The sequence below is a fragment of the Xiphophorus hellerii genome, chromosome 17 (genome assembly GCF_003331165.1).
Source record: "Xiphophorus hellerii strain 12219 chromosome 17, Xiphophorus_hellerii-4.1, whole genome shotgun sequence".
NCBI lineage: Eukaryota > Metazoa > Chordata > Actinopteri > Cyprinodontiformes > Poeciliidae > Xiphophorus > Xiphophorus hellerii.
In genome coordinates this window covers 20,762,219-20,775,957 of record NC_045688.1, presented here as the reverse complement: position 1 = coordinate 20,775,957, position 13,739 = coordinate 20,762,219, and the positions used below count along the sequence as shown (strand labels likewise).

At 36.4% G+C, this 13,739-nt stretch overlaps 1 protein-coding gene and 1 long non-coding RNA gene across 10 annotated transcripts in view; both read left to right on the top strand.

The window, feature by feature from the left end:
* Positions 1 to 11,933: 11,933 nt before the first annotated feature.
* LOC116737105 (uncharacterized) lies at positions 11,934 to 12,934 on the top strand. Its single transcript, XR_004342735.1, has 3 exons — positions 11,934 to 12,187; positions 12,318 to 12,387; positions 12,486 to 12,934. It is a non-coding gene; the product is annotated as an uncharacterized LOC116737105 (long non-coding RNA).
* A 683-nt stretch (positions 12,935 to 13,617) lies between these two features.
* Positions 13,618 to 13,739, top strand: part of LOC116737092 (pleckstrin homology domain-containing family A member 5) — a 158,595-nt gene continuing 158,473 nt past the window's right edge. For all 9 annotated transcript variants that reach the window (XM_032590066.1, XM_032590072.1, XM_032590068.1 and 6 more), the window contains exon 1: positions 13,618 to 13,720. In XM_032590066.1, the coding sequence (XP_032445957.1) occupies positions 13,629 to 13,720 (92 nt within the window). In that variant the 5' untranslated portion in view covers positions 13,618 to 13,628. The remainder of the gene's footprint in view (positions 13,721 to 13,739) is intronic.

The following is a 13,739-nucleotide window of genomic DNA, read 5'->3' as shown; positions in this document are numbered from 1 at the left end:
TTGGAGGAACCCTGTATTTCTCTGGCACCTCACAAAGCATCTTTAGAAACAATCTTGTTTTCTTCCTCCAGATAAACGTGTGGGTCAAACTGCCTGCTCTGCTAGCTGCAGCTCTGCTCCACAGCCAGGAGAAAAGCCAAGCTGCTGATGCCACGTTTCACAGCTGCTTGGAGACTACAGAAGACTTGACTTTTAGGCCAAGTTTTTATTTCTGTTCAATATGCTTTAGATCAGTGTTTCCCAACCCTGGTCCTCAAGGCACACTGACCTACATGTTTCAGATGTTCCTCTTCAACACACCCCATTCAGATGATTGCAATTTAGCAAAATCCTGTTAATCAGCCATCAGCTGAAATCATGTGCTGAAGCAGAGGAATGCCTAAAACCTGCAGGGTCAAAAATATTGTTTTATATGACTAATTCCTCTTTCTCACTATCTGACAGACTGGCTGGTAGAGCAGCCAAAACTTGTACTCAAGTAAGAGTAGAACTACTACAATATATTTTTACTCAAGTAAAAATATCCATGAAAGGTCCAAGAAATGAAGAGTAAAAATGAATTTGGTAAAAAGGTGACTCAAGCACTGAGAAACTGAGCAATCATTTAATATTTCAAAATTACATCATATCTACCAAAATATAAAGATGTCTGGAATTTTTGGAAAATAATCCATATAAAATAATTACAAAACAAGATTTTTCAGATCAGTTTCTTTTTTTTTTTTAATTTTAACTTTATTGATTCTCAAGAAAGTATCACTTACAGAAACTTAGGTCTCTACATCACAGGATTACCATTAACATTTGTAATAAGGTAGACATGTAGACCATTGCATAATAACAGACAAAACAAAAATGCAACTTCACTTCCTTGAGAAAGATTATAAGGCAAGGAATAAAGAGTGGAAGAAGAAACCAAAAAGAGAGAAAAGAATCAAGTCAGAAATGTAAAGAGCAAACCTGAAAAAAAAACAAATGAAAAACATAGTATAAAATAATTATGAAGTATCGTTGTCATAGGAGAGTGGGTTGTCAAGGGGATTTAATTTAGTTTGGTCTCTAAAAAATGAAATCAGATCTTTTAAGTTTTACATAGTCTACCCAAATCTGCCACCGCTGACAGAATTGTTCAGTCCTGTGATTGAGAGAGGCTGTTATTTTTTCCATTTTATATATGTTAAATGTTATGTCAATCCAGTCGTCTAAAATTGGTTTGCCTTGTGATAACCATTTTCTTGTAATGTTTTTCTTACTTGCTATTAATAAAATAGTCATTAAATATTTATTTCTTTTTGAAGCTTCTTGAGGAATTATGCCAAAATACATAAGCTTGATCTCAAAAGGGATGTTCTGCTTGAAAATATCTTGTAAGGCACTATTTATCTCTTTCCAGTAATCTTTATGATTGGGCAGTCCCAGAAGACATGATAATGGTTTGTGCTTTGATTTCTACATTTTCTCCAACATGCAGGAGGATTTCCATCATAGTGGCGTTTCTGAGCAGGTGTGGTAAAGAATCTTATCAGATTTTTCCATCCAAATTCTTGCCATTGTAGAGATTTATTATATGTCCATTGGTATCTCCACATTATTGTCCATTCCTCCTCCGTTATTGTTAAATTGCCCTCTTTTTCCCATCTTTCTTTGATATGTAGGGTTGAATTGTTTTTGAGATCTATTAGGTTTTTATAGATAAGTGAAATTATTTTCCCTTTAATTTTTGATTTATAGGCATTTATAAAAATTTCCATTAGGTTTATATTCTTGTCAGTAATTGGCCTAATTTTTGAGTTAACAAAATTTCTTATTTGTAAATATCGATAAAAGTCCTGTTTGTCCAATGAATATTTTCTCTTGAGTGTTTCAAAATCACTTAAGATTTTGCTGTTCATTATTGTGCACAGAGCAGTGATTCCCTTGGATGTCCAGTCCTTAAACCTGGTGTCCAGTTTGTTTGGTGGGAAGTCTGAGTCATATGCAATCCATTTTATTATTGCCAGGTCGTTCTCTAGTGCATTTTTTTAACGATAGTTTTCCACACTCTAAGGGTTGTTTTCATCCACTGGTTATCTATATTATTTATAAAACTTTGTAAATTTGCATCAGCCAGGATTGCCTGTACAGGAATGGGTGTCGCCTTTGTTTCAATTGTTTTCCATTGAGCATTATATGTTGGTCGCACCAGTATATCAGTGTTCTTGCTTGTGCTGCTAAATAATAATCTTTGAGGGAAGGTAACCCCCAACCTCCCATTTTCTTTTCCAGTTGTAAGACCTTATATCCAATTCTAGGTCTTTTACCTTGCCAAATGTATCTTGATATTAGTTTGTCCCATTCATTAAAATTTTTTTGATTTATTTCAATTGGTAAAGTTTGGAATAAATATAATAGTCTTGGTAATATGTTCATCTTAATTGAATCAATTCTTGAGCTAAAACTTAGAAAAGGAGTGAGATTCCATTTTGTGATATCCTCTTTAATTCTTTTTTGCATGGGAACATAATTATATTCAAATAGTTTTTCGAGGTCCTTTGGTATAGTAATGCCTAGATATTTAAGATGGTCAGTGTGCCAAACTAAGGGGTACCTGTTTTGGATTTCCTGCGGTGGAGTATAGTTATAAGCCGGCATCTGAGTTTTGTTAATATTAATTTTGTACCCTGATAATTGACCGAATTGTTTGAATAATTTCAGCAAAACTGGGAGAGAGTGGGTTGGTTGTTCCACATAAATTAATATATCATCTGCATAACAAGCCAATTTATGTTCTATCCCTTTCATAATTATTCCTTTAATATCCTTATTTTGTCTTATCGATTGGGCTAGTGGTTCTAAATATAATGCAAAAAGTAACGGTGACCACGCACACCCTTGTCTAGACCCTCTTTCTAAAGTAATTCTGTCTGATAAATGTCCATTAACTTTAATTCTCGCTGTGGGATTATTATATAACGCCTGTATTGTTTTTATTATTGTATTATGTAGTCCAAATTTATGTAAAACCCTGAAGAGAAAATTCCAGTCAACTGAATCGAATGCTTTTTCCGCATCTATACTGATAACAATAGCTTCAAGTTTACTTTTTTGTATGTGATCTATAATATGTAGTGTCCTTCTTATATTATCCTGTGTTTGACGTTGTCGTATGAAACCAGTTTGATCGTTATGTATTAGGGAAGGGAGAAATTCTTCCAGTCGTCTGGCCATTATAGAAGTAAAAAGTCGATAATCAATATTTAAAACAGATATTGGTCGGTATGATCCGCAATCCAGTTTATCTTTACCTTCTTTATGTATTACTGAGATTATTGCCTCCTTCCAGCTCTGTGGTGTTTGAGCTTTTTTAAGAATCCAATTTAATGAAGGGAGGAGGATTGGAATCAACTCTTTCTGAAATTCCTTATAAAATTCTGCTGTGTATCCATCTGACCCAGGCGATTTACATGGTTTTAATCTACTTATTGTGTTTTTTAATTCTTTTTCTGTAATGTCTGATGTCATTTTTCTATTCTGTTCTTCGTTCATATAAGGTAGTTCTAGTGAGTTCAAATATTCATCAATTTGTTCTATAGTTCCTCCAGAGATTTTTGAGTATAAGGTTTTGTAAAATATTTCAAAAGCTTCCTGGATGTCATTCAATTTGTTCTTTAACAATTTTGATTTAGGGTTTCTAATTCTATGGATTGTATTTTCTGCAGTTTTCTTTTTTAGTTTCCATGCTAGTACCCTCATAGATTTTGATCCGCCTTCATAGTGTCTTTGTTTAAGAAACATGAGGTTTTTCATAGTTTCCTGTGTTGCCATATCATTAATTTCATTTCTAATTCTCTTTAAATCTTCCAGTATATCTGGTGTATATTTTTGTTTGTGTTTTTGTTCCAGATCTTCCAATTTTTTATGCAATTCCTCTGATCTTTTATTTCTTAATTTTTTCAAGTGAGATCACATTGCTATAATTTTCCCCCTCAGAACCGCTTTAAGCGTGTCCCATAATATCGGAGGAGATACTTCGCCATTGTCATTGAGATCTAAAAAAAAAACTAATTTCCTTCCGTATTTCCTGCTTGAACCACTGGTTATTAAGCAAACTTGAATTTAGTTTCCATATATTATTTCTTTTTTGTAAGCCAAGGTCCACTGTTAAATATACAGGTGAGTGGTCACTCACATCTTTTGTAAATGTCAAAAAATAATCAATTCTTGTGTATACTGAATGAGTGGCTGAATAGTGTGTATAGTCCTTTTTACTGGGGTGAAAGTCTCTCCATATGTCTATCAGGCCAACTTCCTTAAAAAGTATATTTATTTTTTTGTATTGTTGTTCTTTCTGGTAGGTTTTCTCCCTGGAAGAATCCATCTTAGGTTGCAAACGAATATTTAAGTCCCCTCCACAAATCAGGACACCTTGTGTTTCTTTTACTAATATGTTAGTTATTTTCTTAAAAAAAAATCAATATCGCTCCCCGGAGGAGCATATATGTTAAATAATGTAACAGGGTTTCCCTCTACATTGCCCCTCACAAGCACAAACCTGCCTTCCTTGTCTGTCAGTTCGTATAATTTTTCAAAATGTATCTTGTTTGAGATAAGGGTAGCTACGCCCCTCCTATGTCCTGATTTGTATGAAGAAAAGAACAATTGGTTGAAACCCATTCTTCTTAGTTTTTCATGTTCACTTTTGTTTAGGTGGGTTTCTTGTAAGTACACTATGTGAGAATGTTCCTTCTTCATTTTTGATAGGATTTTACTTCGTTTAATTGGGTTGAGTAGACCATTAACATTAAAAGTAATTATATTTATCTTATTGTTAGCCATGTCTGTCTGTCTTTTTAATCATTTTTAGATATCTGATAGCAAATCTTAACAAATCCACTCTCCGAGCAAATGTAACCTGTAACTTAACCATAAAGAAAAAAAAATAAACTTGAGATTCCAAGGTTGGGGTCCTGAACAAAAGACCCTGAACTTGGCTAGGAAAACCGTCTAGCCCTGGGGGAAGTCCTCCCTTGGAAAAGAGGGGAGGGCCCCCAACTCCGCTTAAGCTGTTTTTGTCCATTTTGTGCACATTCCTCCTCTGTACATTTTTTATTTTTTCGTCTAGGTTGGGGCTAGGGAATATATCCGATATCACCACGATAATGTCCATACTACAGAGCAATCCAACTAACATTGTCCTTTTAGTTTATATCCTATTGATTACTCAGTGGTTATTTAGCTTACCAATCATTATTGTATCTCTTCAGAGCTCCTCTCGAAGAGAACTGGTTTCTCTTCTGAACTCACTTAGTCTTTCTCTGATGTTCATCTCTCGCTCCTCTCCTGGCATTTGTTGTTTCGAGCCAATCTTCTTCCAAGCGGTACGGGAGAGTTGTTCGGCCAGGCTCTCCTTTGGCTTGATCAGGGGGACAGGCAAACTACGTTCCTTCATGTCTTTCGTCGCCTCTGCAGCTGTCTGGTAAAGCCGTGTCTCCCCCTCATAAAACACTCGTAGTTTAGCGGGGAAAGGAGATTGGAAGCGAATCTTTCTCTGCTTCAGGACCCGTTCAGCTTCCGAGTATTCTTTGCGTTTCTGCAGCACCGTGGGAGGATAATCATGATCAAAATATATCGGTTTGCCGTGAAGAAGCACGCCTTTCTTCCCCCATGCTTTTCGTAAAATCTCTTCCTTGGTTCTGCTGCGGAGAAATTTAACCACAATGGATCGCGGCCTGTTGTTTCTGTCCCCAGCAGGTGGCGGAGCCAGCGCTCGGTGTGCCCTCTCAATGTCTAGTTCCATATCTGGTGCGATCTCCAGCGTGTCCTTAAGCAATTTATCCACAAAATCTCTCATCGATGGTCCTTCCGCTCCCTCTGGCACGTTATACATCCGGATGTTTTCTCTTCGTGATCTCCCTTCTTGGTCAAGCAGTTTTTCTTGTTGTTGGCTTATCAGTTCGGCCATCTTGCTCAATATCTGATCCATGTTCTGTGCCCGCTCCTCCACTGCATCAACCCGGTCCTCCGTCTCCTTAATTTTTTGGTGTACGTTGATGAGTTCTGACTTAATATCATCAAGCTGTTGTTTTATGTCTTTTCGGAAATCCCGTAACTCCCCCAGGATTTGCGCTAGTGCAGTCGAGTCAGTGGAAAGCTGATTAGCATTAGCTTCGCCGAGGCGCTGATGTGTTGGTGAGCTACCTGCCGTCTTTCTTTCTTGTACCAATTCTTCATTCGTGGTTTTCTTATTCCCGTCCCTTTTCCCCATTCTAGACCCCCTTAAAGACTCCATTTTACTCAATTTTCGTTATATTTGGCAATTAATGGGGGTTAAATTAAGATTTACCGGAGGAGCAGTCGGCTCAAGCTGCCATCTCGGAGGTTGACGTCACCGGAACCCAGATCAGTTTCTTTAAAATAAAACTTAGAAACTAACAAAAACTGCAGATGTCTGGTGAATTTTTAACCAAAAATTAACCAAAGTTACTTATAATAGGTAGATGATCCAGAAATGTACTAGTAAGACCATCAGTACTTCATAATAAAAGTACTCAAAATTAAAAAGTACATCATTGTGAAACTACTCTTAAAGGTAATTGATTTTCTAAGAAAGTTGCTGGATGATCACCTCCATGCACTGCACTGCCATCTTGTGGACTCTTTGAGGTAGTAAATTGTTGCTCACTATTCAGTTAAATCAGTGCTGGTGTCCCATGTCCAACACACCAGAGTCTAAGGACTGAATTTCCTCCTCATTCACTCAAGTTCTACAGAGTCCTGCTAATTACCTAATTATATGACGCCACTAAGATGGGATGGAAAGTTTCAGATATTTTTTCTCCTTGTGAAGTGGACGTCACCAAGGTGGGCAGATATTTTAGAAGGAGGAGCTGTATGATTACCTGTCAGATGAAAAAAGTTGGTAGCTTGATTTCCACTTTCCATCACTTTTGATGGCAAATGTCTGTTTACCAGGTTTAATGTGGTAAATAATGTTAGACATCTGTCCTATGAACTCAGTCAGTTTTTTATTCCAGCAAACAACAGCATACATCACTTTATGTTTTCTCAGTTCCACCACTTGTACTTGTTTACATACTAGCCTCATATTAGGTCTGAAAATGAATGTAGATTATAAAATGGTATCAAACTTTCAGTCAAGGAAACATTTTTATTACAGGTAAGATTTTTAATTTGTGACTTCCGAACACAAATTTCACAACTTCTTGCCTGAAGACACAGCATTTCTTTAGGTGGACACCTCCAGCTCTCTGGAGAAAAGGGACAGCGGTAAAAAGCCTCTTGTTCTGGCTCTTTTCACAGCTCTTCTGAACACATAGTTGTTGTAGCGTTTCCCAAATCGGAGGCCAAATGGGTTGTAGTTGAATTTACTGCGGCGGTCGTTGCACAGGAGCTGCTGTTGCTCCTCATCCTGCCTCAGGGAGAGACACGGGTTGGGATCTTCTGCCAGGAAGTCACCTGCACGTCTTCTCCTGAGGGCTGAGAGGAAAACACACCGTCAGGAAAACACTAAAATAAAAATGACCACCCACACCAGACACTACGTCCTTATGTACTTAAGACTTTGTTTACATATGAATTAAATGATTAAATTATATTTTTTTAAATAAATCTTTTAAATAACCAAAAGATCACATACAGAATTAAGGTCACCTGGTTGGTTGGTTTTGTCCCACCTAGACAATGTTTGACTTGTCCACATTTTGTAATATCAGTATTTAAACAATCTTATCTGTTTGGGACAGAAACTTTTTGTACGTACATTAACAAACCAGTTGTTGTTTTGTTGACACACCCTTATGTGTGTCACAAGGGGAACATGTGGATTCAATGTTCCACAGTTCTTGCTGTGGAACATGAAAAGGACTGTGAGACTTTGAAAAAAGATGTGACTTTATCTTAAACAAACTGATCAGGCAGTAGAAACCTCTTAAGGATGATCAGTGGAGAGCAGATTGACCTGAGTTTACGAGTATTTATTTGTATCTGTACCCTTGGTGGATACATTGTCGATGCATTTACAAAAATACCTGACAATGTGTTTTTCTTATGGACTATTTTCTATAATTTATTTCAAAAACTGTTCTGAGATCGATGAATAATAGGGCTGGGCAAAATCTAGAAAAAGTAAAGAGATGTGAATACTTTGTACTGATTTTTTATATTATATTTTAAAGTTCTACTATGGCAGCATGCTCAAGTAAAACTGCTTTTTGTGGTGAGCCACACCAAGATTATTTTCACATCTCTTTTCCTGTATTATCATTCCAAACTCTCCAGATTATATACTCTTTAGATTTTATTCTTTTTTATCTCATATATCTTGTCTGTCTTTAATTTAAAATATTTTTAAATACAACTGTGCTGTTGAAAAGTAATCTGTCCTTTTGTCCAGTTCATATGTTGGAATTAACAGGACAGTTGTTTTTGAATCTCATCCCATCCATATCAGTCTTCAAAGTGACACTTTCTTCTTCTTTGTCTTTTAAATATAGAGGCATCACCAGTGAGGATAACAATGTAAAAGCAGTAACTATTAACAAATAGTTGTTTTCCTTTTCTTCTTGTTAGAAATATATACACACTCTTTTTATATTCCCTGAGCATTTTGATGTTACTGGACAGCTGTATGTTCCCCTCACTATCAAAATCTGTCATTTTAGTAAAACTAATTCAAATTAGCAATGCAAGTAGTTCTGAAGACAAAATTCACAAAGAAAAGTCTAGTCACCTGCAAATAAGTATTGGTTATTTCAGGGTAATCACAATAATCATATGCAAAATGACAGATTTTAAGCTATAATACAATATGAACTAGAAATAGAAGAATTTCTGCCTTCTATTTAAGGCAGAAATTATGTCTTAAATAGAAGGTTTATCACAAAGATATGTTCCTGGACATTTAGCAACTTCAAAATCTAAGAATTAAAAGAAGCAAAAATGTGCACTGTAAAAACATGTGCGTGCGCAGTTTGTCACGCTGTAGCTAGATACATCTGTTTAAAATGAAATGGATTTTGTCAGGTAGCCCACCTGTTCCATGAGTTTTCTGTACAGGATCAAGTCCAAATGGAGCTGCTCCCACACTCCCATCATCATCCGCAACGAACAGCACGCACACCACAGCGAGGACCACCAGGCGCATCTTTCCACAAGCCAGTCGCTCTCACTGAGTCCAAACTCTAATTTATACCAGTGCAATGGAAACTAATGTGTTCCGTGCATTCAACCCAGTTTTGGTGTCTCCACCAGGTGACCTTTTGTTCCTGAAGCTCACAGCCAATCACAGCGGACCTGTCTGCTGCTGTTGCAAGTACTCAAATGCATCATTCATCAGCTCTTCTTGGAAATGTTGACAGCTCACAGCGCTGCTCACTTCATGCTGATATTGCTGAAAAAAGGACATTTTTCTTAAAAATAAAGAAATGTTTAGATTTACATTGTGATTGCTTAAAAACCAATTGTAGAAAACAAAACATTTTAATTAAACTTTTTAAAATGTAGGACAGAATTTTCTGTCATGGGAGAAATGTAAACTGCTGTAAATACATTCAAAGTAAAAAGCAGTTTGGCCCGGTTGGGCCTTTTACTGTTTTAACTCAAAATGAACATATTTAAATTAGGATAACTTTTGTACTCCCCAAATCTGGCTTTTTGTTTATACTGTAGCTAGAAATTCATATAAGGTCCTTTGCCAGTTTATACCAAATACACAGAAGCATGTGTTCTTTATAGAGGAGAGCAAATCTGAAATTTATGGATTACATGAAAAAACAACACGTGGCAGCAAAATAATCATTCTGAAAACACCATTTGTCCAGTAAACTATGGTTGTGGCAGCATCATGCTGTGGGGATCAGTGTTGTATAGTAACGAAGTAAAAACACTTCACTACTTTACTTAAGTATATTTTGGAGTACTTCATACTTTCCTCAAGTATGAAAATTTTTGATAACTTTCACTTTTACTTCACTATATTTCCGAACTTAATTGCGTACTTTTACTCCGATACATTTTCAATGTGTGGTTTAGTTACTCGTTACAAAAAAGCAAGAGAGAGAAACGCAAGTGTTTTGACCCCACCTACTGATTAACAAGTAGCAAGTAGGCTACCGAACAAAGTCGGTATCCTACTTGCCTGGGCTTGTTCATCACCTCCAATAGGATACACCTGTTTCGCTTCTCCCATTAAACACAAAGCAAGTCTCGCAATCAGCAGCAGCCACATGGAGGAGGAGACGGAGACCACAACGACTGCAACTACGTCGGACACGGCTCCAGCGGAACCACCAGCTGGTGATGAGAGCCCATGGCCTTATTTAAACACAATATACTCTTTCGTGGGTGTTAAAGATTCGTCGTACCGCATGCAGTGTATGTTATTCCTGCCCGAAGATGTGGAAATTCTATCTTACAAAAACTCCCCGTCCAACTTGAAGAAACACATCGAGGTAACTTCTTATGAAATGGTTATAATCCTCCTGCTTCAGTAACTATAGCTTGGTCACTAGGCACTACTGTATTGTGAAATCTTGACCATAAATGAACTTTGTTTGGCATTGTTTCAGTTCCACACATGGTGTATTTAGCTTAGGCCTAATGTTGACTGTAGCAGGCTACCTAGACTCCTCTGTTCAAGGGGGACAGAAGCCATAGCGATAGCAATTTAGACTAAATTTAACGAATATAGGAAAGGCATGCAAGTTCAAAACCAGGTTTACAGATGCCAATAAGCTGCATTTCCCTCCCAATTCTTTTTTTCTTTTGCATAATGACCAGTTGTGTGCACCACCTACTGACTGTAGGATTGACTGATTCACTGAAGTAGAGTAATCGTAACAGCTCTTTTTCTTCATGTTGGCCGCATTTTCTGTACTATTTATTTTTCTCATTTTCAGCACTGACCTTACTTGAAGGGAAAACTTAAGGCTTACAAAAACTTTGTATTTTCTGTCCTGGAGGGTATACTAAGAAGCTGGTTCAGTTGTAAAGCAGGTTAAGTTAACCTTGTGCTATAGGTAAAGCACCTAATTTTCTTAACTAAATGATGCCTGCAGGTATATCTATTAGCAGGTTTAATTTTGCCTGCACTTGGTTGTGTACATTATTTTAAGTGTATTTGACAAGTTTACCAAAATATAAAAAATGTCATTCAAACTGCATTTGCCTTGTTTTACTTTTTACTTGTACTTTTCATTACATTACTTGAGTACATCCATTTTTACAGTAATTTCCATACTTAAGTACAAGAAGTTTCAGATACTTTAAGACTTTAACTCAAGTAACATTTCAGTCAGTGACTTGGACTTTTACCAAAGTCATATTTTGGAGAGGTACCTATACTTTTACTTGACTCTGAGATTTCAGTACTTTATACAACACTGGTGGGGATGCATTTCACAAATGGTAGCTGACCAGCGATGAGCCATGAAACAGGAGAACCCAGCAGAAACAGAAAGGCTTAAATACTGAGAATGATGCTGACAAGATGCAGGTTTTTGAGTTGGAAAAGAAGGCAAACATGTAGACTGAGGAAAGACAAGTGATGAACAAGGATTTTATGAATTGTTTTTGACAGTTTCTTCAAATGACTCACTTTTGCACCAACATCAATTTTTAAAATTTCTAGATCTTCATCTAGAGCTGTGGTCTCAAAATGCAATTTGTCAATGTGTCCCTGGGCCTACACATCTGAACTAAATGGTAAAATTGCCTCACTAGCATGCAGTCCAGCTCTAGAGTGCTTTGCTAATCAGCTAATATTGAAGCAGGCATGTTGAAACAACTAAGACACTGCAAGACACCAGAGGACTGGAGTTTAAGATACTGATCTAGAGTCAACAACTGCACTGATCAACCCAGGTGAAAAAAAATACTGTAGTATATTTCAAACATACTTACATTTGTGGAAGTACTTTTTAAGTATACTAAGTATTAAGTGTTCTACATATTAATAAACATGATTTGATTAAAAAAATAATTGGACAGTATTTATTCCTCTTGTTAATCTACCATTTCTCTTTCATACATTATATTCATTGTTATCTTTCAGGGCTCTGTGATGGACAGGTGACCTGTCCAGGGTGAACCCCGCCTCTCATCTGATGACTGCTGGAGATGGGCACCACCAGCCCCAATCACCACCCTGCAAGGATCAGCATGTTCAGATCATGGATGGAAAGATTTTAAGGTAGATTGTCTCCCTTTAAGTCCACACTTAAAACAGCTTCATAGTCAATGCCAACATCATCTGACTTTATGATATTGCTGACTATTTTTTCCACTTCAAAGAAGTCACCAGAAATGTTTTTTCACTCCAGGCATCCGGTCCCAATCATCATCAGTTCTAATGATGCCACATACATAGAGAGTCCACAACCTCTTAAAATTGTAAGTCGTACTTTTTTCTTTGCTGTTTTTCTGTACTCTTTAAAATACAAAAACTTTCTCTGTTTAATTGCTCTATTGTTTTATTCTTTTTTTTGTAGGTTTCTGTGAAGTGCAGTGGTCCAGTGAATGGGAATGTTCTGTTGTTGATCCTCACTGTTAGAAAGGAGAAATGTCAGTTTTTCTGCAGTAATCCAGGAATACTGTGACATTGAATTAAAACAATACTCTGTCCTTGGTGAAATGTTTTTCACATTTCCTCTAAAGTGTACCTATTGTTTTATTGTGCTAATTTTCATAAGAATGTTATCTGTAAACTTTGAATATATTGACAATTTGTACAATTCTCTGATAGTATATTGACAATGTACTCTTGATAAATGTGAATATATTGAATACACAATGTAAGTTTTTTCAGCCAGAAAGTGTGTTGTAATTGATCCTTCTGTTTTCTGGTAACCTGATATGTTTGCAGTACTGTAGTGTGAATGAAGCATGTAAAGTACAAAGTGGCAAAGCAGAATAATAAAATACATTAAATAACTAAAAAGTGTACTTCTTTAGGAATTATAGTAAACCAAAAGTGTAATTTTAGCATACTGTGATCACACTATTAATACATAAAATATGTAATGCTTATATACTTAGAAGATATTTTAAATACATTTTAAATGTAATTTGATCACAAAAGTAGTACACTTAAGATATATTAATCAAGCACGTTTATAGTACATAAAAAGCTGTGTACAAAGTATAACTTTAGTTGTTCCAAAAACAGCATGTGATAGTACACTTAGTACAATTTAAATTGTGATTTTCTACAATTGAATTGCTATTAAAAATTGCTAATTTTGTGCTTACTGTAGTAAGCACAAAATTAGTTGTTCCAAAATAACATACTTCAAGTTAACTAATCCTTAGCTGGCTTGAAGTATATTGATGATTATGGCTTCCAGTATGCTAAAATTGAGCATACTTAATACATTTATTTTTCCTGCTGACTGTTTTTCTTTTTTCCCCGTTTTTTTACGACTGTATTTTCAGGTTAAATCTCAATATGGCTTCATGACTGATCTGATCTAAAAACAGTGTCAGCAACAGTGAGGTTGCAAAAATTACAGAACATTTGAGTCTATTAACTTTTGAAGATTCTCTGCGCGTTCCTGGAGCTCTAAAGTGTGCGTGGGTATGTTGGAGCGCGCTTGTCGCGGGTACGCGCACTCCAGTGGAGCTCTCAGCTAGACATGGCGGCGGATCCAAAGCCGGACTGGCTCTGCTGTCTTCCCTCTTCTTGGAGTTATGGAGTGACTCGGGATGGACGCATATTCTTCATTAAGTAAATATGACGCAGACAA